The sequence below is a fragment of the Neoarius graeffei genome, chromosome 10 (assembly GCF_027579695.1).
Source record: "Neoarius graeffei isolate fNeoGra1 chromosome 10, fNeoGra1.pri, whole genome shotgun sequence".
Taxonomy (NCBI): Eukaryota; Metazoa; Chordata; class Actinopteri; order Siluriformes; family Ariidae; genus Neoarius; species Neoarius graeffei.
This window is the reverse complement of record NC_083578.1, coordinates 85,753,577-85,779,755: the sequence shown is the minus strand read 5'-3', so window position 1 is coordinate 85,779,755 and position 26,179 is coordinate 85,753,577. Positions and strand designations below refer to the sequence as shown.

General features: G+C 42.2%; 1 protein-coding gene across 4 annotated transcripts in view; it reads right to left on the bottom strand.

Annotated features, from left to right (window-relative positions):
- Positions 1–26,179, bottom strand: part of csnk1g2b (casein kinase 1, gamma 2b) — a 93,386-nt gene that overhangs the window by 14,454 nt on the left and 52,753 nt on the right. For all 4 annotated transcript variants that reach the window (XM_060932484.1, XM_060932487.1, XM_060932485.1 and 1 more), the window contains exons 3-9: positions 18,304–18,373; positions 6,038–6,186; positions 5,353–5,587; positions 2,388–2,473; positions 886–970; positions 645–793; positions 327–407 (exon numbers count right to left, since the gene is read on the bottom strand). In XM_060932484.1, the coding sequence (XP_060788467.1) occupies positions 327–407; positions 645–793; positions 886–970; positions 2,388–2,473; positions 5,353–5,587; positions 6,038–6,186; positions 18,304–18,373 (855 nt within the window). The remainder of the gene's footprint in view (positions 1–326; positions 408–644; positions 794–885; positions 971–2,387; positions 2,474–5,352; positions 5,588–6,037; positions 6,187–18,303; positions 18,374–26,179) is intronic.

The window sequence follows — 26,179 nt, the reverse complement described above, 5'->3', positions numbered from 1 at the left end:
AGAGGGACAAAAACAAAGGGAGGGACAAACAGAAAATGTGAAAGACCCACAGAGAGAGGGACAGACATGAAGGGGGAGAGAGACAAACACAGAAAGAGAGAAACAGACGTGCAGAGAGAGACAGACATGCACACAAAGGGACAGACATGCAGTGAAAGAGAGACGCACACAAACATGGAAAGAAAGAAACAGACATGCAGAGAGAGAGAGAGAGAGAGAGAGAGAGAGAGAGAGAGAGAGAGAGAGAGAGAGAGCGAGCACCAGACTGACAGACAGAGAAGAGAGAGACACAGACAGCTGTATGAATCAGTGAAACAATCACACACCTGGGCTTTGGTCTGCTGCTGTGTTTTATCCCGGCTGGTTGGTTGTGGCGTATCGCTGGGGATGGGGCCGATGGGTGTGGGCTAGGAGAGAGAGAGAGAGAGAGAGAGAGAGAGAGAGAGAAATGTATATATAAAATCACACCTTTGATCCAAAAATGCATCTGCATCATGCAGTAAAAGCAACAGGAGGGAAAAAAAAAATGCTTGTGCTATGGTGTCACTCAGAGGACCGGAGACTGCGAAGAGGAAGTGGTGGAGGGAGGGAGGGAGGGAGAGACCACATGAGCGACTGGTTAAAAGTACAAAACTGAAACTCACCAGAGGCTTGCCAACCCAGTCGTACTCATAATCAAAGATGTATCCGTTTCGGTCAAACAGGTCAGTGAAGAGCTTCCTCAGGTAGTCGTAGTCAGGCTTCTCGAAGAAGTCCAGCCTCCGGACGTAGCGCAGGTACGTCGCCAACTCTTCTGCATGAATTCGAAGAACATTTTACAGTTTCATTTATCCTGATGCTTGTACAAAACTACTCCAGAAGTAAAAGCAGCACGTCTGAACGAACCTGGGAAACTCTCACAGAGCACTTCGATCGGCGTCGCTCGCTTGGTGTCTCCGATTTTCTGATAGCGCTCCTTCAGCGTGTCGGCCTGCATGGCACACAACATTAAACCACGGTTTTACTCCAGGAGTACATTTCTGACAACGAATATGTGCACATTTATCAAACTAAAAACACACAATTAAATAAATTATACATCAATAAACACCAAACTGCTGCAAACAGGAATATACGGCTTCCTTCGGTGTCCATTCAGCACAGGGGCGCGCACACAATATGGAAAGACTCAAACACAGCACATATGACCATTTTTTAAAAAATAAATAAAATAAATAAACCACCAGGTTAAGAAATTAAATGTTTACATTTAACGATCTATCATAAATAAATAAATAAAATAGAGAATGTTTAAAATAGAGTCAAGAATTTTGTAACAGCAATTCTAAGAATAAAATGGTCTCAAAGAAGAAAAAAAAACAAAAAAGGAAGGAAAGAAGATAAGAAGAAACCTTTATTCGTCACATGCACACTTCAAGCACAGTGAAATGCATCCTCTGCATTTAACCCATCTGAAGCAGTGAACACACGCACACGGAGCAGTGGGCAGACACACCAGAGCGCCCGGGGAGCAGTCAGGGGTTGGGTACCTCGCTCAAGGGCACCTCAGCCCAAGGCCGCCCCACGTTAACCTAACTGCATGTCTTTGGACTGTGGGGGAAACCGGAGCACCCGGAGGAAACCCATGCGGACATGGGGAGAACATGCAAACTCCACACAGAAAGGCCCTCGCCGGCCACGGGGCTCGAACCCGGACCTTCTTGCTGTGAGGCGACAGCGCTAACCGCTACACCACCGTACCGCCCACAAGATAAAATAAAGAAAGAGGAAAAAATAAGGAAAACAGAAGAAAAACAGAAGAAAAAAGAAAGAAAAAGAAGTCATTAAGATAAAACAGTAATAATGAATTGGGATGAACTGGGTAAAGCAAAGAATGATGGCTCAGAAAAAAAAAATAAAAATAATAATTGAATGGAGTCCAAAATAACTTAAAATAAATAATATGAACAAACAAATGTTAAAATGATACCACTAATAAATAAAATTAAGACAAAATAATAAAAATAATTTGGGTGAAGCAAGGAACTGGAGTTGAGAAGAAAATGATTAAATCTAAAATTAAATATTTAATACAAAAACAAATCAAATGTCAAAATGATGCAATGCGTTTGTTGCCTGATCTTGTGTGCGCGGACTTTAACGAGGGCCTTTAGTGCGTCAGTACTGTTCTTAAAAATGCCACCGTCATCAATCAAACCACAGGTTTTAAAATTCATCACGATGTAATTTTTCATCATGGTGACATTATCAGTATCTCTGGCCTTGGGTATTCTCACTGGCACGACTGAGTCACTGAACTGCTGCGTGCTGCAGCCAATCAGGAGATAAGCCCATGTTTAGCATATCGAAGGCGTATAAAACGATGCGTGTGTGGGGTGTGTGTTTACCTTTAGCCCCTGCCAGGGCAGGCTGCCTCGCAAAAAGTACATGAACATGTGTCCCAGTGCTTCCAGGTCGTCTCGCCTGCTTTGCTCTGTGGACCAGAACAACCACAAACTTTCAACTCGAACACCAACGACGCGATTTTACTTTTATATTTTAACCCCAGTCAAGACGTGTCCCCGGCTTCTATTGAATTTTTTCGGTGAGCCATCTGAATGAACCCATTCTACTCTCCACACACGAATCAAAGTCACTTGTAGTTTGTTGTCTCTTGTGGGCGGGCGTGGTCTGGGAAATAATTATGGCTAAACTATGAAGCCTATATACAGAGCACTACGAGTCATACACAGGACGTCTGTATAAAACGTATTCAGGTTTGATTTTCATTTAGGTACGGGGTGGGATTTGAACTTGCGCTACTATCAGATTAGCAAAGTGAGTCAACAGCTCTAGCTCCGCCCACTCACAAGAGACCACAGCCATGGAGACCACAGTCTCTGCTACTTTCTTCCGAGCTTTATTTTTCTTCGCCATGTCTCTATGGATGTTTAATGTATATGACAGGATAAGATGAAACTACTGCTCTTTTTCAATTTTCATGGAGTGACTGAGGGGAGAAGTGAAGAAACAAAGGCCCACATGTGCATAGGATCGAGTAATCATACCTACACCTAAATCACAATGACTCATTTTGTTGATATTGCTGCTCGGTGTTTCGGACGTATGTAATAAATCTACGTTTTCATCCTGTTTTGGTGCTTCGTGTGAACAGAGGGTTAAAATGTCCTGCAAGTAGGCTTGACAGCACGCCGCTGCACTGACGAACCGAACAGCATATATTTTCGTTTGGCTTTTAAAGACATTTAAAAAAAAGAAAGTTTAATCTACATAGAACTAGTGTCAATTCAAGAATAAATACCATATTTATGGAATATATTATTAATTTTGTACAGCGCTGTGATGACCTTTTACTTTAAGCGTTTAACGTTGTGTGACGCAATACACCAAACTCACGAGCGCCGCCATCTTGGTTTTTTTTTACTGATATTCATCACCGAGCTGAGAGTTTGGTTGTTCCTTCCAGCTCGCTGACTGTTGGTTCAATCAGCTTGAAACTCATGATTCCTACCTAGTGGTCGAATCTCTCATGGTGACTTGTTTTTCCAATAAAAATCGACTGAACACTTTGCTGTCTAGCGCCCGCGAAAGATCCGATCACCGAGGAAAATTTTGTATCCTTCCGGGGGGGGAAAAAAAAGAAAAAAAAAAAAAAAAGATTTTCCTAATATTTTTTTCATGGAGGAAAAAAATATATATATATCTATGAGGGTGTATAAATATCAGTGATACTGTTTTGAAGAGAATGAACAAAAAAGTTTGACCCTCTCATTTATATACAGCGTATTCGCGCACCGCCGTTTAAAATGAACACACCTGCTAAATTCTGGCTTTTACGTTTAAACACAAAAGACGGACCAATTTCATTGATGTATTACTTTTAAGCCTGCTAGGTGCATAATTGTGATCTACAAGAAGAAGAAGCAGCCGCCTTTATCTGTAATTCTTACCCTGACACTCAAAATTCTAAAATCTCTATTTTTGGCTTTTTGGTCTGTTCATTTCTGATCGAGGTTTTTTTTCCTCATGAATGGAAAATTAAACCAGTGGAAAACGTTTGCTGGTTTGTGACCAGGGCAACAGACGGAAATGGAAATTTCATAAGACACTGGATTTTCCAAATGTTCATAACTTTAAGACATATTTACAAAATTAAACAAGTTTTCAATTCAGATCTTCATGCTCTTTAATTTGATTCATTCATCACACAACACAATGATGACTACTTATATATATATATATATATATATATATATATATACACACACACACACACATATATACACACACACATATATAAGTGCTGTCAAGCGATTAAAATATTTAATCGCGATTAATGTCGTGAAAGTCATAGTTAACTCGCGATTAATCGCACATTTTTGTCACATAAAAAACCATTGTAATTCTCTTATCAGCATAAAAAAGTGAATGGGCTTGCTTTGTACCAATGTTTTTGTTTTTTTTTTATTGCAAAGCATAACACGTCTTGACACAGCCACTGCAAAGTGAAACCTAAGTCGAGCACCGGCGCGGGGCTAGCAAAAGAACCATGAGTGAAATGATCTACTGCTTGAGTTAGTCTACAACTAAAGAGAGACAGGTTACACAGTGACGGTAGGCTTGACATGCTTGATTATAATATAAAGTACACTATTATACTAAGTTGTTCGTTGATAAATATTGCATTGAATCTGATCTTTACTGTTTCAGCTCACTTAACACATTTTGTACTTTTACACTTTCTGCCTGTTGATGCGTCGCGCTGTCCAATCAGAGGCGGCCAAATTTGCATATTACAGGAAGGATTTCTGGGATAGCATTGAGTTTACAGTTCAGAGGGATCTGGCTTCTTTAGACGCTGTCTTCTTAAAACTGAATAAATATTTAAACAGAGCCAAATGAGCCAGTCTTTTGAACGGCTCTTTTCAAAGAACGGATCACAAAGATGCGGATCCCATCAAAGAGCCATAAATCCCATCTCTACTAGCGCGCCCTGCCCGCGCCGGGTTTTTTTTTTTTGGGGGGGGGGGGGGGGGGGGGGGGGAGGCAGAGGACTCTGGTTGTGCGGGGCGTGGCATTACAGTCTAGCTGCTATCGGTTTTCTAAGCAAAGTGTCTGTTCCAAGTTCCTGGCAGTTTCAAAAGCTTATGAAAAACCTACATCATGTCACAGAGCGTTAATCTCGCGATAAAAAAATTATCGCCGTTAAAATTGAGTCAAGTTAACGCGTTAATAACGCGACATTTTTGACAGCACTAATATATATATATATATATATATATATATATATATATATATTAAAAAAAAGGCCTGTCATTGCTACTGTAAGAGAAGAGTGTGAACAGGCCTCACCTTTGCCCAGGTGTGTGTTGATGCTCATGTAGCGGGCCGTTCCCGTGAGGCTCTTGTGTTCCCGGTACGGGATGTGTTTTTTGGTCTCTGGGTCGATGTACTCTTTGGCAAGCCCAAAGTCGATTATATGGATGGTGTGCTGCCTTTTACTGCCCGGCCGCCCAACCAGGAAGTTCTCCGGCTTCACATCTCGATAGATCAAGCTCCTGGTGTGGACGTACTCCATGCGCGTGATCTGAGAACGATGAGAAAAAAAAACGAAGGACGAGATGTGAGCAATAATCCTCGATGATACAATCATCGCAATAAAATTAATATATTTAACACATAATACATAAACTTTAATACAAATCATCAATCGCAATTAAGGGCTGCAATCTTGTTTACTATTTCTCTGCAACACACACAAGCAATTATAACAGCAGAATTCACAGCGACCAGTGAAAGTTAACGGTTACCATGGTAACGATGCATACGTGACAATAAGTGATCACCACTGGTTAATACAACATTCAATTACTGATTTTCACGAAAATCATAGCAAGACTGTAGTGAACAGGATATCCTACATTAATTTATAGTAACGGGGAAAAAAAAAAGTTTGTGATTCTTGAGACATATCCATCATCTTAATTCGAAACTAATTCATTCCTGCCTCTGTAGGTCAGCGGCAGTGCAGACTCACCAGCTGTATGGCTATCATGAGGACGGTCTTCAGGGAGAAAGTGCGGTCGCAGAGGTCAAACAGATCCTCCAGACTGGGGCCGAGAAGCTCCAGCACCATGGCGTTGTACTTCCCGCATGGCCCGAAGTAAAACACCTGAGGAATCCCTTCTGCAGGAAACAAAAACACAAGACAAATCAAGGATCACGTCACCTTTATACAACACGTACCATTCAAGACGAGCCACACACAGGCGGAACGGTATAATCCAGAACAGTGCCCCCCCCCCCAAGTTTAACTGGCTCGGGGGGGTTGCTGGATGAGGATGGTCACCTGCAGGACCCCTCCCCATGGCCCCCATTACATGGACCTGAACAAACAGCCTTCAAGTCTTGACATTTATTTTAGAACAATTTTTACAATTGAACCCCCCCCATTTTTTATAGCAAGCTAATATTCCAATATGATCACACTATGAATATTTGTAACATAATATGTTAGCCAACTTAATATAGAGTGTGTCTGAAGACAATCACGAATACTTTTTTTTTCCCTTTTTTTGGGGGGAGTGGGTGAGATAAGTCATACGCCCTCCATCTTTTGCCGCTTGGGGAGTTCCGACATTGCTAACTATTGTTTGAACGATCATTTTTGAGTGCACGAGAGGACAGTGCAGTTGTTTCTGCATGGTCCTAGTGCCTACATACTACCTTCCCATGTTTTTGAGCAGGCACACTTTCCGAGTGGTCCTAGTGCCTGTCCCTATGTATTTGTTTTTTGGACCTTAAAGCGCATGTGTGTGTTGGGGGTGGGGACACGACACGACCTCCCAATATAATGGTAGGGGAAACACTGCAGATCCATGTAAACAAATCTAGAGCCTTCATTACAAGTGAGGTGTTTAAATCTCATCCAAATCGTATCCAAATAATATTTACTACATGAATGGCCTGCTTCTGAGAAGTATTCATTTCTTAGATTTTATTTCTGACATTCTTAAACTAGCCATTTTCTAGCAGACAGAGATCAACATTTACTTTTCACTCCAAGTGTGTGTGTGTGTGTGTGTGTGTGTGTGTGTGTGTGTGTGACGCACGCATGCGTCACGGTGCCAGTCAAATCAGAAAGCTCCTCAGCTTGCACGAGTATACAGGTGTTTCCAATTAAGCAAACACTGAAAAAAACAAACCCACACAGACTGACTATTTGTTTATGAAACCATGTTAAGACGTCATCTCTTGCATTGCGTGTGGAGGTGGGGCTCCTACTCTCTGTATTAATCAGGGCTTTGAACCGGTTCAAGGAACGAAAACGAAAACCGGGAACTTTTTCTATTTCACATGGAACAGAAACGAAACCAGAAACTTTATTATTTTTTATGTTCCGGAACAGAAACGCTTATTAAAAATAATGGTAACCGGTTAATACCGGTTTTTATTTCGTTCCTCAAAGTTTCCGTAGCCTACAAATAAAAAAGCCATTCTCCTCCTGTGCAAGTTTCTATGACCCGCTGGGGTTCACTTCCTGTGTGACGTTCGCTGACTGAATGGAGAGCGCGGGAAGGTGGACTGCTATCACGTCTCCATGTGATAAGTGAATTACTGAGTGTCTGAGCAAAGAAGAGCCTGAATGTTGCAACCTCCCTATTGGCTGTTTGTAAAAATGTATCAGTTGTTGCCCTTCCCACGGGAATCATCGCGGGCTCGAGAGACGAGACCTGACGAGTTAGTTCGTTGGTAGCAGAACAAAATGTCTGGACACAAATCGGGTTTTCAGAAAAGGAAAGAAAATAAACGGAGGGTTGAAAATACAAAAAAGGAGGCAGAAAATGCAAAACGAGTTTTAAGGTAGGACAAATGGTTACTTTTTAAGGCAGCCCGCTGTGGCTGCAGGCTTTCAGTTGTCATTGAATGGTTACTTTTCTGAGGCAGCCCGCCGTGGCTGCCTGCAGGCTTATTTATTATAGCCCATTTAGTTAAAATAGTTGATATAAAATGTTTATAGTTATAGTTATGTGATGGTTGTCCTGATTTAGACTGGTGTTTTTTTTTGGGGGGGGGTTGCGCGATGTTGCACCCGGGTCCAGATTAGGGCAGAACCGGCCCTGGCTACATTTCAGGTGTAGTTTGTTTTATGTATGTATGTACTTGCATAGATGTGTACTTGGTCTTCCAATATGGCGCCTAACAAAATCTCGCGGCGCGGTGACGTCATGCGGTAGCCCTGTATAGGGCCTGACTAGCCTTTGGTAACACACTAAACGAATTCTCTTTCATTTTTGGCACTTTTTCTGTTTGTGTAGATGGGAAGACATACTGAGAATCCAAATCACCAACATTTGAAATAATAATTGTTTTGAATTATTTCTTGTCTTATTTAATGAAGGTTGTAACAGAATTAGCCTACATTTGGCTTAAGCTGGATGAGACAGAGACATAACTTTATAGCCATTTGTTAAACAGCTGACAGGGAACGTAATTAACCGTTCCGGGAACGAAATTTTTTTGTTCTAACCGGTTCGGGAACGTCTATTTAATGGTGGAACCCAAAACCGGAAACGTTAAAATTCCGTTTCTGTTCGGAACGAACCAATAGGAAAAAAATTCTGGTTCAAAGCCCTGGTATTAATTCATCTTAAAGGAACAGTCCACCGTACTTCCATAATGAAATATGTTCTTCTCTGAATTGAGACGAGCTGATCCGTACCTCTCCGAGCTTTGTGCGACCTCCCAGTCAGTCAGACGCACTGTTACTCCTGTTAGCAATGTAGCTAGGCTCAGTATGGCCAACGGTATTTTTTGGGGCTGTAGTTAGATGCGACCAAACTCTTCCACGTTTTTCCTGTTTACATAGGTTTATATGACCAGTGACATGAAACAAAGTTCAGTTACACAAATTGAAACGTAGCGATTTTCTATGCTATGGAAAGTCCACACTATAATGACAGGCGTACTAACACCTTCTGCGCGCTTCAACAGCGCATTGATACCTTCACTCGGAGTTGCACCATTTTTTTTTTTTAGACAGGGCGGACGGACCAGGGCATTCGCCCGCCTGGCCGTGCCCGACAAGGAGCGCTCTCGGCCGGCTTGGGAGGCAGACGGCAGCCCCTCCTGGAAGTGTGGTTTTACCATGGGCCTCATGTGGAAAAATGACAAAGTCCCAATTTTACCATGGGGCTCGAGTTGTACCATTTTTTTTTTTTTTAGACAGGGCGGACAGACCAGGGCATTCGCCCGCCTGGCCGTGCCCGAAGAGGAGTGAAGGTATCAATGCGCTGCCGAAGCGTGCAGAAGGTGTTAGTACGCCTGTCATTATAGTGCGGACTTTCCATAGCATAGAAAATCGCCACGTTTCAATTTGTGTAACTGAACTTGTTTCATGTCACTGGTCATATAAACCTATGTAAACAGGAAAAACGCGGAAGAGTTTGGTCACATCTAACTACAGCCCCAAAAAATACCACTGGCCATGCTGAGCCTAGCTACATTGCTAACAGGAGTGACAGCGTGTCTGACTGACTGGGAGGTCGCACAAAGCTCGGAGAGGTACGGATCAGCTCGTCTCAATTCAGAGAACAACATATTTCATTATGGAAGTATGGTGGACTGTTCCTTTAACCTGTAGATTAAAGTGCACATTCTGGACCAATTTCGTTTTTTTTTTATATGAAAAGTATGTCCCTTTACACACTCATCCAGAAGGGTAATTTTGCACAAGGCCATCTGTCTACAGCAGAAAAAAAAAAAACATGTCTGGAAAAATCCCGAGGGAGTCTGGAGCCAGATTCATGACGTCACCTGCGGAAGCGCCAGCAGGCTGCGCGAGCTTTGCACGGTTTCAGTGCACAGCCTGTGTAAACCAAGCGCTCCCGTTTCTCTCTCACTGTCCGGTCTTTTGGGAAACAATGAGCACTAATCCCATCAAGATTGGTGTTGCTACACCCTCCTACAATACATCTGTTAACCATTTTAACAATTACGCGATAACGTTGAAGAAATTTACCACCAGGGTGTTTTCTCATAAACAAACCAGTGCTGGATTTCCCGGGAAATCCAAACGCCAAGTTTGTTCAGAGGCAGACCAATTCGCCTCAAATGGCTTGATTTCAACTGAATTTTTCTGGTATTGCGCAAGGGAAAAAAAAACTGCACAAAAAAAAAAAAAGTAAAAATGTGACAGATATTTGACCAAAGTTTAATATAAAATAGGAGAATCACATTGATCTTGGGCGGCACGGTGGTATAGTGGTTAGCACTGTCACCTCACAGCAAGAAGTTCCGGGTTCGAGCCCCGTGGCCGGCGAGGGCCTTTCTGTGCGGAGTTTGCATGTTCTCCCCGTGTCCGTGTGGGTTTCCTCCGGGTGCTCCGGTTTCCCCCACAGTCCAAAGACATGCAGGTTAGGTTAACTGGTGACTCTAAATTGACCGTAGGTGTGAATGTGAGTGTGAATGGTTGTCTGTGTCTATGTGTCAGCCCTGTGATGACCTGGCGACTTGTCCAGGGTGAACCCCGCCTTTCGCCCGTAGTCAGCTGGGATAGGCTCCAGCTTGCCTGCGACCTTGCAGAAGGATAAAGCGGCTACAGATAATGAGATGAGACATTGATCTTGCTCCTGAATTTACCCGTGATATGCACTTTAAGAACAATATTTGGAGTGAAGTGCATCAAAATGAGTCCAGCTGGACCAAAAAAAAAAAAAGGGGGGGGGTGTTATTGGATATTTTAAATCTACAGTTAATTATCTTTAAGATAAGGGATCGTGTGTTAAATTCAGTGCAGCCAATCCAGAGAAATGAGGGAAAAAAAAAAATCATTTTAACAGAAATCAAGTTTGGATGAAATCAGCTGTAAACTTTGTGAGGTAAAAATTGAAATTAACGCATAGCGCACATTTATTTGGCCTACAGAGTCATAGTTATAGGTTGTTTTACAGTATAATATTTTGGTGGTGGCTCCATTACAGATCAAGGAATTTATTTAGGGAAAATTAAAAATAAAAGGGTGATTTTTTTTTTTTGACGCACTCATTTCAAATCGCTGTCTCTCACAATGAAGTTTTGTGACACTGGACTCATGAAATTTCAAATTGGAGCTTGCATACATGTCAACCTTTGGTCAATCAAACCTATATAACCAACCTCCAAAATCTGTATTTCCCTTATAAAATCCGTATAAGATGCAAATTAAAATAATTTACCTAAAATTTGAATGATAATTAACAATGATATATCCCAGTTACTTTTTATTCAATATTAATAACAAACTTTCAGAATGAATACAAAGCTCCAATGTTTGACAAAAACACAAAAGTGTTATCAGCATAGTAACGAAGGAAATACTTCGTTGTTTGGAGACAGGTTTCACCGAGCGGCTATTATGCGCGAGACTTCATATTAGCCACAAAGTCAGGAAAATCTGGTCGTAAAATTACGTTATAATGACCAAATACAATGAAAAGTATTTTTCCAGTCTCACCTGTGAAAGGTAATCCCATGCGATCTCGTTTGGACGGTAAACCTGTTGGTACAGTTAAACGCAGCACATGAATGAGGCATCTTTATTCTCGGCTACTGTCTAGACGCTATACCAGAGACGGTTGAAGAATCTCCACTTTGCCACATCCAATATGGCGGCGAGGATGACGTATGATTCTACGCAGAAGGCGGCGTCTATGTTTATATGTCTATGACTTCACGGTTGGCGGGATTCTCGCAATGCGGTGTGCGCATGATCAAAAGTGGAACGAAGTCTCGCTACCACAAGATAACGCGCGATTTCATACGACTCTTTACTGGCTGGCTGTGGTGTACAGTACGTTTGTAAATAGGGGTGTGCAAAAATATCGATACGGCGATATATCGCGATACTTTGTCTTCCGATTCAATATCGATACTCAAAATTTGAATATCGATATTTTTTCAAATAATAAATCATGTTTCAGACGGGTTGTAAATCCAGTACGACTTCCGCACCTCCGCTCCGCGAGGTGTCGCTGTGCCGCTCCCTCACTGCAAGGCACTCTTCATCTTCTCTTTTTTCCCCCGGCGGTTGCAGTGAGGAAAAAAAACAAGCAAGCATGGCTGTTAACGTAAACCTAGAGATGCCGCCGAACTTTAAGGCAGATGTTTGGAGGCACTTTGGATTCCAAAGGAAAGGAGAAAAAACAGTGAGCCGGACAAAGAGTACGCACTCTGCAAAACCTGTTTCGCTCCAATTAGATATTCAGGTAACACAACAAACTTGCGAACTTACTTAGCACGACACCACCCCGACATATTAGCTCAGCCGGAGCCGCTGAAACCCGACCCGAAGCAAACTACACTGGACAGCGCCAAAGTCCTCCCGTCTACTTCAGTGATGTGTGACTTACTGTAACTGTGAACTTAATTTTGTCATTTAAGGCCAAAGGCAAGAAGCTGCACTTTATCTTGCATTTTCAATTTTAGTGTGTGTGAGAGACTGCATTTTATTTTGAGTATTTACTCAAAGTTCAGAAGAAACGTGATTCACTGAGGTTTCAGTTCAGTTTCAGTGTGTGGACACTGACCCACACTGCACTTTGTTTCATAATTGTGCTCAGGGAGACTAAGATGCCCACTGCACTTTTCAATGTGTTTCAGACAGCGTGTTGTTCCTGCAAAATAAGCACAAGTTAAATGTTCTCAGGTATACGTTCTCAAGTTTACAAAGAACAAATTGATATTAGTGTTAGCACTGAAATGTATGTGCAGTCTGCAGTGCAAGTTTTAAGTTTTCATAAAACAATTTGATTCTGCTTGTTAAGCAGCACTGATGTGTCCATGCTTACAGAAAAGTTGAGAATACTAGCACAGAAATGGGAATTTTCTGTATGTTGTAGTGAAGCAACTCTTGGTTTTGCCAGCAGTGGAATAGAGACAAATATGTCTGGCAAGAGTGTGTAGTTATGTATGTGAAATGTAATTTTACAGTGGTCAATAAATTCTGATTTTCTTCAGTGACACAGATATCATGATGTGGTTGAAATTTCTTGCAATATATCGATTATCGCAGAATCGCTGTACTGTGATATTATCGTTATCGTGGGCAAAATATCGCCATAGTATCGTATCGTGAGGTATCTGGTGATACCCAGCCCTATTTGTAAATGTTATGCGCTCTCATCATCGTGGGAATTGATTATAGCTAAATAAAAATATAGAAGTTTTTTTAAAGAATCCGTATAACTATTTATACGCCCGTATACTACGTTTATTGAATCATATCCGTATAAAATACGAACATTCCGTATAGGTTGACATGTATGAGCTTGCGATCCCTTCACGTGAATGTGGTCACCATGTGTGACACAAATGCTCAGATTCAGATGCTCGTTTCATTTTAAACGGATATTTTATTCACATTTTGCTCCAGACACTCTGCTGAAAAACGAACCCCATCCTAATAAGGCAAGCTGTAAATTACATTTATTGTGTCATGCTGTTCTGATATCAACAACAAATACTTTATAGCTCTTAAAAAAAAAAATTTCCCCAGAGCTTTCTTTTTGGCACGATTATTCATAGCTGTTTCACAAATCATTCCTCATGTACAATCCAGAAGGGCTTATGGAAGGATTTACCTATTAGACCTGTGTCATTCCCATAGGCGCACACACACACACGCTTTAACCCAGCGATGAAGGATGTGTCCACAGCAGTGACTCACCAAAGCCCAAACCTGGAGTCTGAGCACAACATGAACCCAGTTAGGAGCAGGAAGAAAACTGAAAACCTCACACTGTGCGACACTTCCTCTTCCCGGCAGCGCTGCGCAGGTCATCGCAGCTGTTCAGACCCGATAAATGCGAACCAGGACTAGCCGAGCGCGATAATTATAAACCAGCCGAACACGTCTAAGCTTCAGATTGATACTTTGATCGAGTATGAAGTAAAAACAAAAATCAAGCTAGACAATCCGGGGACCTGTAATGAACAGTCATTATGTAGGTAGTCATTTCCTTTTGGGAGGCTTTGAGCCTCAACCCACGCGCTCACCCTTCAGTTTGCAGAAAATCTATTTAAAACAAACACGAGCACACTTTTATAGGTCTTTCTTTTTGCCATTTCTCCCATGCCTCACTCGGAAACTTTCCAGAAAAGGAAGCCAAACAATTGGACTCATTGTGTTGCAAACAAGTCTCTGTGTCTCTCTCAGGCCACAGCAACGGGCACAATGGGAAGCCAAAGTGCAGGTCTAAGCGAGCCTGTGAATTAAACATTGAGCACGGCACGAGCGCGTGCACACACGCACACGGCTTCCTGCTCCCATTAGCCTGTACGACACCGAGAAATAACTGAAACACGACCGCAGTGAGACACACTGGCTAGAAACATCTGCACATGCTGCTGAGTGTTCTCAAAGAAGCAACCCACTAAACACACACACAAAACTCAACGTTTAAAACGACGCCTATTTGACCGAAACCTTGTTGAGCACACGCTGAGGAAAGGTTCAAGCTTTCAATAATCGACACTGAAGTTTCGCGCGGAAGGAAAATAAAAAACCCAAAAACAAAACAAGGATAGGGATCGTCTTGTTCAGACACACCCGATCTTCTCGGCATCAGACCCGAGACGTGTGAGCGAGAGAGAGAGATGGTGGTCAGGGAAACATTCCCAAGACTCTATGTAAGGGCTGATAGCTGGAATTAGTGGTCAGGGATGTTGTGGAGAAAATTAAGGTTTGTATTTTAGCAGGGAGGGGCTTGGAAAGGAGCCCAACTTTGTCAAGCTGAAAAACATGGACACGATTTGTCTAGAAAACTCTTAATATATTATTAAAAAAAAAAAAGTTTCACAACCTGTTGCTTTGAAAATACCTCAGATGTAGCCTAGTAAACTAGACCCACCCGCCTAGCGGCCAAAAATATTTTTGCCTAGCGAGTGGGTCTAGCCTCGCACCATATAAACAAAAACACCCCGGGCATCAAATCGTGCCCGCCAATCACAACGCAAGGTTTTTGTTTGGATTCTTTGGCCGGGCTTTTGCAGGAGTGACAACAAGGCTGTGCGACGCTGGAGAAAGCGCAACAGGAAAGATGGCTACGGCTAGTGAACAGCGCGCGTTTGACTCCGCTTTGGAATCAGTTTTAGAAGAATTAGACTTGGAGTTTTCGTTGAAACATGAGCAGGAAGAGGCTCTCCGCTCATTCCTTTTCAAGAAGGACGTTTTCGCTGTTTTGCCGACCGGCTATGGCAAAAGTCTGATCTACCAGCTGGCTCCGCTCGTAGCCAAAAGGATGGGGCTAGTTTGTGCAGTACGAAGAATTAATAAACAGCTTTGAAACATTACTTTTTGATTGTTTCTTATTTTCCCGTTATTTTAAATTTAAGGGAAATTATTTCACCAAACACCACTAAATAAAAACTCTCAAAAACAGTTTAAGCAAACCCTTGAAAAACACTTGGAAAAAAATGTGTATGTGGTACAGACTCCAAACTTGTGGTCATTATCTCCAAACTTCTTAATATCTAGAACCTGTTTATTAATTAATACGCATTTTGAAAGATTATTTATTTCAAGGCCTCCCCCACTGCTTTCTGTCGCTCTGACTACGTCACAGTCACTGTTGCGCTGATTGGTCAGAGCGTTGGCCTATACGCACAGAGACAGTTTGAAAGACAGCGGGTTGTTCCACCCCCACCCTTCGGAAATGTCTATGGATCGAGGCCAGACTAAATATTCACATTTAGTCTGGCTTGCCAGGCTATGTTCAAGCTCCAAACTGGATGACTTGAAGGAGCTGTAATCATCTTATATTTGTGGATGTTGTCTTTTTTTTTTTTCCACAACACCGCCTGCAGTACAAGAAGAGAATGCTGGCTTGTAAGCTTATAAAACTTTGGTAATTTTGAGCCAAGTTAGCTCAATAAGCTCGTGCTTTATCATCATAGCACCTATTAGCGTTCGCTCAAGCTAGCTGGCAAGATCGGTCATTTCCTCGGCAACTATGAGAGAGCTGAATGTTTTATGCAGAAGGAAAATTGGATGAGTAGGACAACAAAACTAACTGCAAATAATATTAACCCATTTTCTAAAAGCTGTTTAAAAAATGATGCCTCGTCAGTTTTATTTCCGTTTTCCTTGTCATAATGGGTGATCAACACCTGCCAAGGATTAGTACCAATGACATTAGTTGACATTTTCTATCCGATTACATCAGCAGATACGAGAACTCATTCCCACGCACTCCAAACCTAGCTAGCGGACGAGTGTTGAGGGAAATTTCAAATTTCGATATTTTTGGTGGTGGTGGTGGTGGGGGGTTGTCCATTGGGGAAAAAAAAAAAAAAAAAGTGACATTATGAAATAACGCAACCCTGTCAAATTCTTTTCTTCTGCCCATTTGAGAAAACCTGTGCTTCAAGCTGTTCAGATTCAACTCCACTTTCTATATCGCAAGTACAGCTCATTAGAATAAACACCGCCCACTCGTCAGAGTCTCTCCTCTTACGGTTTGAGAAGTGCCTTTCTGAATAAATAAATATTCATGAGGTGGAGGAGGGTGGGGTGAGAAGTGGCTCATTATTATTATTTAAAAGGGACAGGTCGTGCCGAACAGAGCCGTTTCGACAGGGTGAGAAGGAACGCTGTGGTCCTTCATCCTTGTAGTATTTTGACCAAAACACACCACAGACATTTCATTAGGACCTCAAGGAACTGTCTCAACATGTGGAAAAAGGGGTACAACACGTGTCACCTGGTCATTTGAGGGCGGCTTAAATGACAACAGCAATAAACGTGACCCTGCCGTGATCCCTTTCCCGCTGCTGAAGGAAGGATGTCAGCAGATGGATTGCTGGACGAGCTCCAGCGACGTGCCGTTGTGGTGGATATTCGATAATGGCGACCTGATTTGGGAAGAGCTACAGCTATGAATACTGCAGGAGAGCCCTGTTGGCTTGCACTCCACTTGCTCTTAACACCCTCACAGCTGGTGCTCGCTCTCAGGATCCCGTGAATGAGATCAGCGAGTGCTTCTTCATAGTGTGTGTGTGTGTGTGTGTGTGTGTGTGGGGAAGAGTTTTTCTTGAAAGTCAACCTCCCAGTCCACTGCGGCTCCTGATCATGGTCCAGACAGCTCCTCTGTTTTATTTACAAGTTAAAGAGGATCAAAGAGGAGGAGGAGCTGCCTGGTTCAGGAACAGGTAGAGAGAGAGAGAGAGAGAGAGTCACATCGCCTCTGCCGTGAAACCGAGGTTCCTGTAGTGTAATTCAGGGCGAGTCTGGACTTTGCAAACCCCTAGCATAGAGAGAGAGAGAGAGAGAGAGAGAGAGAGAGAGAGAGAGAGAGAGAGAGAGAGAGAGAGAACACCTCTACCCTTATTTTTTCATGTTCTGTGTCTTATCAGAGAGGTAGCATCACCACATCAGAAACATCAGCCTTCACCACCCCCATGATTCTCACAGCACACAGGCTGGGAGGGGAGGAAAAAAAATATCACTTCAAGCCACATCTGAAAGAGTGTGTGTGTGTGTGTGTGTGTGTGTGTGTTAGGGATGGCGAAAACTTAAAAAAAAAAAATCTTGACCGACCACCGAGCCTCATTAGCCGGTTAAAGTCGGTTAACCTATGAGTTTAAACAGGGATGCAAACGGCACGCCTTTTTCACGGCTCGTGCAGATCCGATTTTTTTTTTGGGGGGGGGGGGGGGGGGGGGCGTTGGAGTGTCTGAATAATTTCATCAGAGTAAATTCTGTATTAAAATTACTACATAAGCAAATGCCGTTACAGTCCATGAAAAAGCCGTGAAAAAGTCGGCATCTGCGCCTTTAGTCTGTGTGGAGAGATATGATCTGCAATAACATGCATTGTTAGCTACAGACCGAAACATACTTTCAGAATGCACTGGCCAAGGCAGGACTAAACTCAATGTGCCTTCTAATAATAATTAAAAATAAAAAATAAAAAGATTAGTAATTTGTAAGCTAAAAAGCCTGTGTCTACACTTTTTTCTTTCGCCGAGTGGCAGCGGGAGGGCGGGACATGACTGAATGGGTGTTTCTGATTTGTCAGCTGTCGTCCTTACACTGCATGGCATGCCCCAAGCGTTTACAACACAGAATTCCAGGTTCTCCGCTCCAAAATCGGCAGCTTCAAAACGATTGATTTTTTTTTTTTTTCACCGACAACCAAAAAAAATTAACTGGTTGACGTTGATTCGGTCAACCACCGGTCAAACGGTCATCGGTTAACATCCCTAGTGTGTGTGTGTCCCCGGCTGTGAATAAAATTCAGAACATCGAGGAGTCAAAATGCTTACCTGAGCTTCCCAACTGTTTATAAAATCTGTACTCCAAGTGAAGCTGCGGTGCCCTGGACTTAACCGGTTCCTGAAATACAACACAAAACTCTCATTAAAAAAAGGATGCCGAAAAAAAAAAACCCCAACAACAACGTTCAATACATCTAACCAATTAATAGTTTAACCACAATCATGATTTTTGGCTTTTAAAACTCAAATTCTTAACATTTTAAATCTTATTCTTGCACCTCTTGTCTGCACATTTGCCATTTTTTTAAATGAATTTTAAATTGCAACTCATTCTGGAACTCAATTTTACCTTTAATATATTTTTACTTTTATTGTAAATCCGTTTCCTTTATTTATCATGTTCTCCATCTTACTGCTCCGTAAAACACCGAGTTGCCTTAGTGTATGAAATGTGCTACACGAGTAAAGCAGACTTGCCTTGGCTTTACTAGTTCGGTGTTGAATTCTCAAATCTGATTGGGCAGAAGTTGTTGATTCATTTCCTCTAACAGCATCTCACTTCAGTGAGTATTCCCACTTGCACGGTTTATATACACACACACACACACACACGTTATCGTGTCTATAGTAACAAGAGTGCTCTGAGAGCACAGTGTCCCCCGCTGGCAACTCTGCCATAACTCTGGTAAAATGTGACTGAATTTAATGAAACTGCAATATGTGTATTACCGCCACAAAAAATCCGGTCAAGTTTCATGAAATTCCTCCAAAAATTGAGAGAGGAGTTGATTTCAGAAGGCGAGTACCCTTCCTGAGGGGGACATCGCCACGACATAATCCCCTCTTCGGGCCTTTCAGCCAGCAGGGGATAAAAATTGTGAGAGGAGTTGATTTCAGAAAGCAAGCGCACCTTGATGAACTTATTAACAAACTTTGGCAATCAAGGGCATAACTCTGGTAAAATTTGCCCAAATTAAACGAAATTTCAATCTGTGTATAACTGTCATATAACAAAGTCTTTTGCCAAGTTTGGTGAAATTCCTCCACAAATCGTGAGAGGAGTTGATTTCAGAAGAACGTACACCCTCATGAAATTGTCAAAGTTATTTAATCAAGGGTCAAAACCCCGGTAAAATTTTCACAAACGAAATTTAAATCGCAATCCGCGTATTACCGTCATATAACAAGACCTTCTGCCAAGCTTTGAGAAATTCATCCAAAAATGCTGAGAGGAGTTGATTTCAAAAGGAACTTATTAACTTCAGGAAAAAGAGAACGAGAAAAAAAAATAAAATAAAAAATAAAAAAGTGTGCTGTTTATAAGTGAATATTTAGAAAAACAAAAGTGTACTAAAAATGAAAGGAAAAAATCCCCGAGCACGACATTTCGGTGCTGCTCGGACACTATTATCAAGCAAGTGCGCGCAAGTCAAAGCGTATAAAAATAGATTAGCATAATGCTAAACAAAAAGTTTGACCTGTAAGGAGTCCAACTGCGTGGTGAGAGTTAGAGTAAATTTGACCGCTTGTTGTACGAAATGCTCCATGTTAGAGAAAGAAGACCAACTCTCACCGTGCAATCAGACTCCTTACAGGCCAAACCTTTTGTTTAGCATTATGCTAATCTATTTTTATACACGTTTTGACATTACCTTAGCTTACGAACACTTGCTTGATAATGGTGTCTAAGTGGCACCAAAACGGCATGCTTTTTTCCTTAATTTTCAGTACAGAGTAGTGTTTATAGCTACTACTACGCAAGTAGTAACAGGAACTAAAAAGTGTTGTGTTAAAAAACACACGAAGACCTGATCATCACTATCCCCGCCATGAGCATTTTATGAAGACCTCTAAACACTTACACCCTTATAAGCCCATTGCATTAATATTGACTTATGATGTCGTAAGTGCTAGGACACCGGCATAAAACGCTACCCAGCTTTTTTCAGTAATACGAGCACGCAAAGTTTCAGTGATGTAGTGTCTGAGAAAACTTGTCCAGATTGAGTCCACTTGTACAAAAGTCCAATAACGAAAATCAAGGGCCATAACTCTGAAATTAATAATTCATCAAATTATTTTCGAACTCAAGTTAGATCATGAATAGTAATATGAGCACGCACAGTTTCATTCATGTAGCTTATGTAGTTTCTGAGAAAACATGTCCAGATTGAAATGGACGGACGGATGGATGGACAGACTCCATTCCTATATCCCCCTGCGTACTTCGTGGCGGGGGATAATAAATGGATAAAAGTATGTGTCATTATTTAATTAGTTAAAGATAGTAAACGTTGGTATAGTAAAAAAATTGTTGTAGTTGTAGAGGAACCAGAACGTCGAGGACGTAGTCGCTCATCTGACCTGCCATCAAAAAAATTGTTTACAAACAGGAAAATCAACAAAAGGACTAAATTTTGTTCCACGAGGAACGCTCAACCCAAAACATCGATCAGAAATCAAAGAGGAGATACAATTCTAGTGAGAGGCCTGGAAAATTCGTTAATTTGGCCTAATTACTAAATCATTAGCCAAAAAAAAAAAACTGAAAACAACAACCAAGTTTTGTGCAGAGTGATGTGTTCTTTCAAACAAAACAGGAACAGAAATCCATGGAGAACTGACGGAGGAGATATGATTTAAGCCAGTATCTCACTGGGCTGCGACAGCTTGCGAACGTCATTCGCAAGAGAGTTTCAAAAGTGTCTTGAAACATTCGCGGGGCTTCTCAATTTCCTCGCACGAGTCGCAAAGTGTCGCTCCTTCGTCGCTGAAATTTTGAACATGTTCAAAAAATTTGCGCGACAAAATTTCTCTCAAAATGGCCGCAAATGCGTCGCAAACCCTTCTCGAGTCAGTTTCCGTGAGGCTTCCTCTACTGTGACAGCCTGCGACTAGTTGGAGACACAATTGCGGTAAAATATGCGAATATCAATTCAGTGTGATTCCAAGTGAAAATTGTCGCTAATTCGCGTATATTTATCACAATTGTTGAGTCTCCAGCTAGTCGCGGGCTGTCGCAGCCCAGTGAGATACTACCCTTAACTGAATTGTAGACGACAGACACCACGCCATGCCATCTGCTCATCGGCCTTATGGCTAGATGAGCCAATAAAACACTTCAGACACGATGTTACAGGAAAATAATCAACTTCCTGGTGTGAACAGTAACTCAGCTTGGCGTGAGGCCACATCATTTCGCCCTGCTGTTGATTAGTTTCCTCGTGTTTTATTGATTAATGAATTCAGCTAGTTGTTTTGTTTTTTTTTGACTGGATAAAAAAGCACCATATTGGCGTTTGAATCAATCAATCATGAGCTTCATGTGGTTTAGCTGCGTCTATCTATCCATCCATCCCTCTCTCATTCATTTTATAAAAAGTCTACAGCCAGCACGGTGCAGCGATTATGTATTTATCATGCTTTCCATCATGAAAAGACTTCAGCATTAAAGAGAAAGAAACAGAAGTCGTCTTTATCCAAAGCAGAGTCGAGCAGATCCCACCTCCTGCTGCTGAACGAGAAGTGACGGAAGACGTTTCGTTTTCTTTTCGAAAACCCATCTTGCAGGAAGTTATTCAGACAGACCGATTGTTTCCAGGCACTCATTCACATGCTCTCGACAGCAGTGTTTAAAGAAACGTCACACACTTTCCACATCGCTCCTAACTGGATGCTGTTGTCGAACACCAAGAGGCCGGAACGACCAAGACGTTTGAGTGGATACGTGGAAATCCTGATAAGCAACACTGAGATGATCCAACACGCTGTGCGTCGGGCGGTGACGTCCGTGAGGCAAGCGAATAAAGCTATTTCCAGCGCTCTAATTACATTAAATCAATACAGGCGCATTAATGTCAAACACGCTGGCAGACAGGAACTGACTCACACAGCAGCACCATGGCAAAGCTCTAATGGTGCAACAGCAGTGCTGGTGGTGAAGGAGGAGGAGGAGGTGGTGGTGGTGGCCTCCCTTTATTTGTCTCAGAACTTTTTTTTTTTTAAAAGCATTCCAGCAGTTAATGGAGTGTATCACGAAACACACTGTGCAATGCTTCAAGCAGCTGCACAGGGTCTTCGGTTACACACGATCAGCTGCTCGGCACCAACATGTCCCTGTACTGGGACTGAAAACATGGCAACATCTATCTATCTATCCATCCATCCATCCATCCGTCCGTCCGTCCGAACTCCACTTGAAGATATGTATACCATAAAATACCAAATAATAGCCGAGTTCCAATTAACCGCTGAGTTCCCTTTAACGGCCGGGTGTACGCGTGTGTTGTGACAAATAAAGGCCGGTTCCGAATACTCGCCGGGGTCTAAAAAAAAAAAAAAGCGTCCGAACGTTCTATCTAGAATCTTGAGGCCCAGCACTTTTCTGGTTTTCTGGTGTTTAAACGATTTTGCATTGCATAGTTTTCTACCGAAACAATATGAATGAATGAATGCAAAATGAAATTATTTCTATAATACTGTTTACAACATTTTGTTACGTGATAATGAAATGGCATGTTTAATGTTATAATCTTGGTCTACCGTAATATTTCTTGAGGAATGCAACTCCGTAACTTTTGACAGATGTCTTAGCCAATTACGTTTGACATGGGTGTGTGGGATATCACTTACGTCATCGAATGAGGAATACCCCTTTGGGGTATTCACCCAACGAAAGCCAGCGTGTGTGGTGACATTGAGGACTGCGGGTTTCCAAGGTTGGACTGCTGCTTCTGTTAAACGACCTAAATTGCCGAATGCATGCGTCAAAGCACACAGTTTTATTAAAGACCTTATACCATTTCACTTGCCCTTACCCATTCGGATCTGGAAGACGCTTTACAAAAAAGGTGAGAGCGTTCTAACATGCATTTCAGTCTGCTCGCGGCCAATCTAATCCAAGGGGCCTTTTCAACAAGTAATCTGTCGTGCAAGTTGGGCAGAAGCACGCGTCAGGCAGGCAACATGTAGGCCTACAAGTCAGTAACCTATTCAACTAACTTTCATCCGAACTTTAAGTTTTCTACGGGGTCGAGCCACCGTACCAACTCACTCGGGGAATAGGCTCATATCGGCCAAATAGGGAGACGTCTTGGAGAGAAACGTGAGAATGCAAGATGACAGTATGTAGCCACTGCAGGTCACTTATTTTTCAGCATAAGAAAAAACCCTTTGGTTTGACACTTCGCACCCTAATTATGTTGCTTCAACGTCGCGCCCTCCATGCAATTTCAGATTGACAGACATCGCGAAGCGCAAAGGGTGGAGGCTGCATGGGTGAGGGTGAGAGCAAGTGACCATAACTTTACAGAGTAATTAAATCACAGTGCTGCGCACAGACAATGGTGTGGTTTCTTGATTATTTTGTAAAGCATGCACTTAACTAGTCATTAACAGGAAAAGGTGTGTGATTTATCCTTTATCCACCCCGACTGTGCCATGCGAAGATGCATTCTGCGTCTTCAAAATTCCCCGAAGTCGGCACCGTGCTATCTGTAATCTAACTCTAAACAAACTGTAAGTTATACTGGTTAAAAGTAGGCCTATCTGAGAATGATTTTTTCCCCGTTTTGAGGTAGATTTTGGGGAAGGTGTTTGTGAAGAAGGAATTAATCGCCTGTTCCAAATAGCCGCCTAGTCTCTAATACGCGCCGGGTCTCTTACGCGATTGAGACAAATAATAGCCCGGGCTATTATTTGGTATTTTACAGTAACCTCCAACCAGAGGTTCACATCCCTTTAGAGCTCAATCAGTTTTAAAATGTGTTTACGGTTTCACTGGATAAAATCAGAACGATATTTTGGGAAGCCATGCCCTAACGGTTAAAGCAGCAGCAGCTCTAGGACCAAAAGGTCAACAGTTCAATTCCCTAGACCAGCAGGAATGGCTGAAGTGCCCTTGAGCAAGGCATCTAACCCCCAGCTGCTCCCCAGGCCGCTCTGGGTGTATGCTGTATGTTGTTCTGGATAACAGCGTCTGCTAAACACCCGATGTGTAATGCAATGTTTTTGTTTTCAAAGTATCTTACATCATCATCAGAGATGTCATCGGACGTTGCTGTCAGAAGCTAAAAGAAAGCGCAGTTCTGAGGAAGCGCAGGGAAATGAAAGAAGATAAATGATCTTAAACCTGAAGTCTTCTGAAGTATCGGCTCACTTCATATCACTTTTTTTTTGGTTTCCGGTCAGGCTCGGAAATACGACGACACCTTAAAGTGCACATTCTGGACCAATTTTTTTTTTTTAATATGAAAGTATGTCCCTTTACACATTCATCCAGAAGGGTAATTCTGCACAAGGCCATCTGTTTACAGCAGAAAAATATAAAATAACAAAACGCTTCTGGAAAAATCCCAGCAGGCCATGCGAGCTTTGCACGGTTTCAGTGCACAGCCTGTGTAGACCAAGCGCTCCCATTTCTCTCTCATTGTCCGGTCTTTTGGAAAACGATGAGTACTAATCCCATCAAGATTGGTGTTGCTCCACCCTCCTACGATACATCTGTTAACCATTTTAATAATTACGCGATAACATGGAAGAAATTTGCAGAAAACCACCAGGTCGTTTTCTCATAAACAAACCAGCGCTGACGTAGGATTCAGAAGGAGGCGTCCCGCACGTGACGTCACGAAAACCAATGTTTCCCGGGAAACCTTGATGTCCGAAATTATGTCGGACATAAAGGCTAGCAAATAAATTTATTCATGACGTACACGAAACACAACGTAAACTAGAAATGAAAAAAAAAAATCTTAAATTCCTCAGGTGCATCCATGTGTGCGCGAGCGAGAGAGCGTGCACACACACGAGGCCCACGCTCACACCCAGAGCGAACCTAAAACAGGATTATAATCACAACCCAGTAATTTAACCCAAGGCTTAAAAACACTAAAATAAGTTCCACCCACCCACCTCACCAAACAAACATTCTCTCTACCCTGTCTGAGTGACCTCTGACCAGTGGTTACGTTAGACTTTTTCAGTGTCCGTCATTTTGACGGACAGGGTCGTAAAAATTCCGTCATTGTCCATTATTAGCTGTCATTTTATTTTAACTTTTAAATGACAATGTATATAGGCTATAAATGCTATATATTTAATAACTTGTGTTTTCATGGACTCATTTTCATTTAAAAATTAATTCACAGAACAAGCTTGTATTATTTAATCATTTATTTATGTATTTATGATGCAAAAAGATGAACAGAGATTCTGACGTTCGGTCACTTGTGAACCCATTTTCCCTCCGCTAAAAACATTGCGGCTGTTGTGCCTTAACGGGCATATGAACAATGTTATTTTACAACGTAGCAAGACAATTGCAGTTAAAATATGAACAGTCCACTACAACGGTTTAAGTGACAATCTAATTTGACCTGTTTGCGTGAGCTCAAACCTTCCTTCTGGCCCGCATGGATTTAAATTGGGAGCTCGCTTGTGCATAATCAAAGTCGTCGATGGAGACTGCTGCCGAGGCAATTGTCATTAAATTTTGCGTCTTTGCCTCGGACAGACGACTTCTCATTGACGTTTTAATTTTATTCTGAAGGCTGAACCCGCGCTCTGCTGCGACACTGGAGACTGGAATAACCAGCGCCACTTCAGCCAAAGTTCTGAAGTCGGGAAACATTTCTCCCAGGGAAGTGATCAGAAGCCGGCAAGAGCCTCTGAAAGTTGGATTTCCCGACCCTGCTAGTACTCTCTTCATAGGGAGGAAATCCTGCAGCATGCGGTCTTTCTGCATCAGTGGTGCAGCTGCACCCCGCGGTGACCCGTAGTGGGCTGACACGGAAGGTCTTAAATAAAACGAAGTTATGTTTAAATGTTAGTTTGTCTACCCGTGCTCTCATTAAAATGATAGTTTAGCAGATATTCGAGCAGTGATGTTCCTAAGCTTGCTGGGGAAGAATACAATAAATCGACA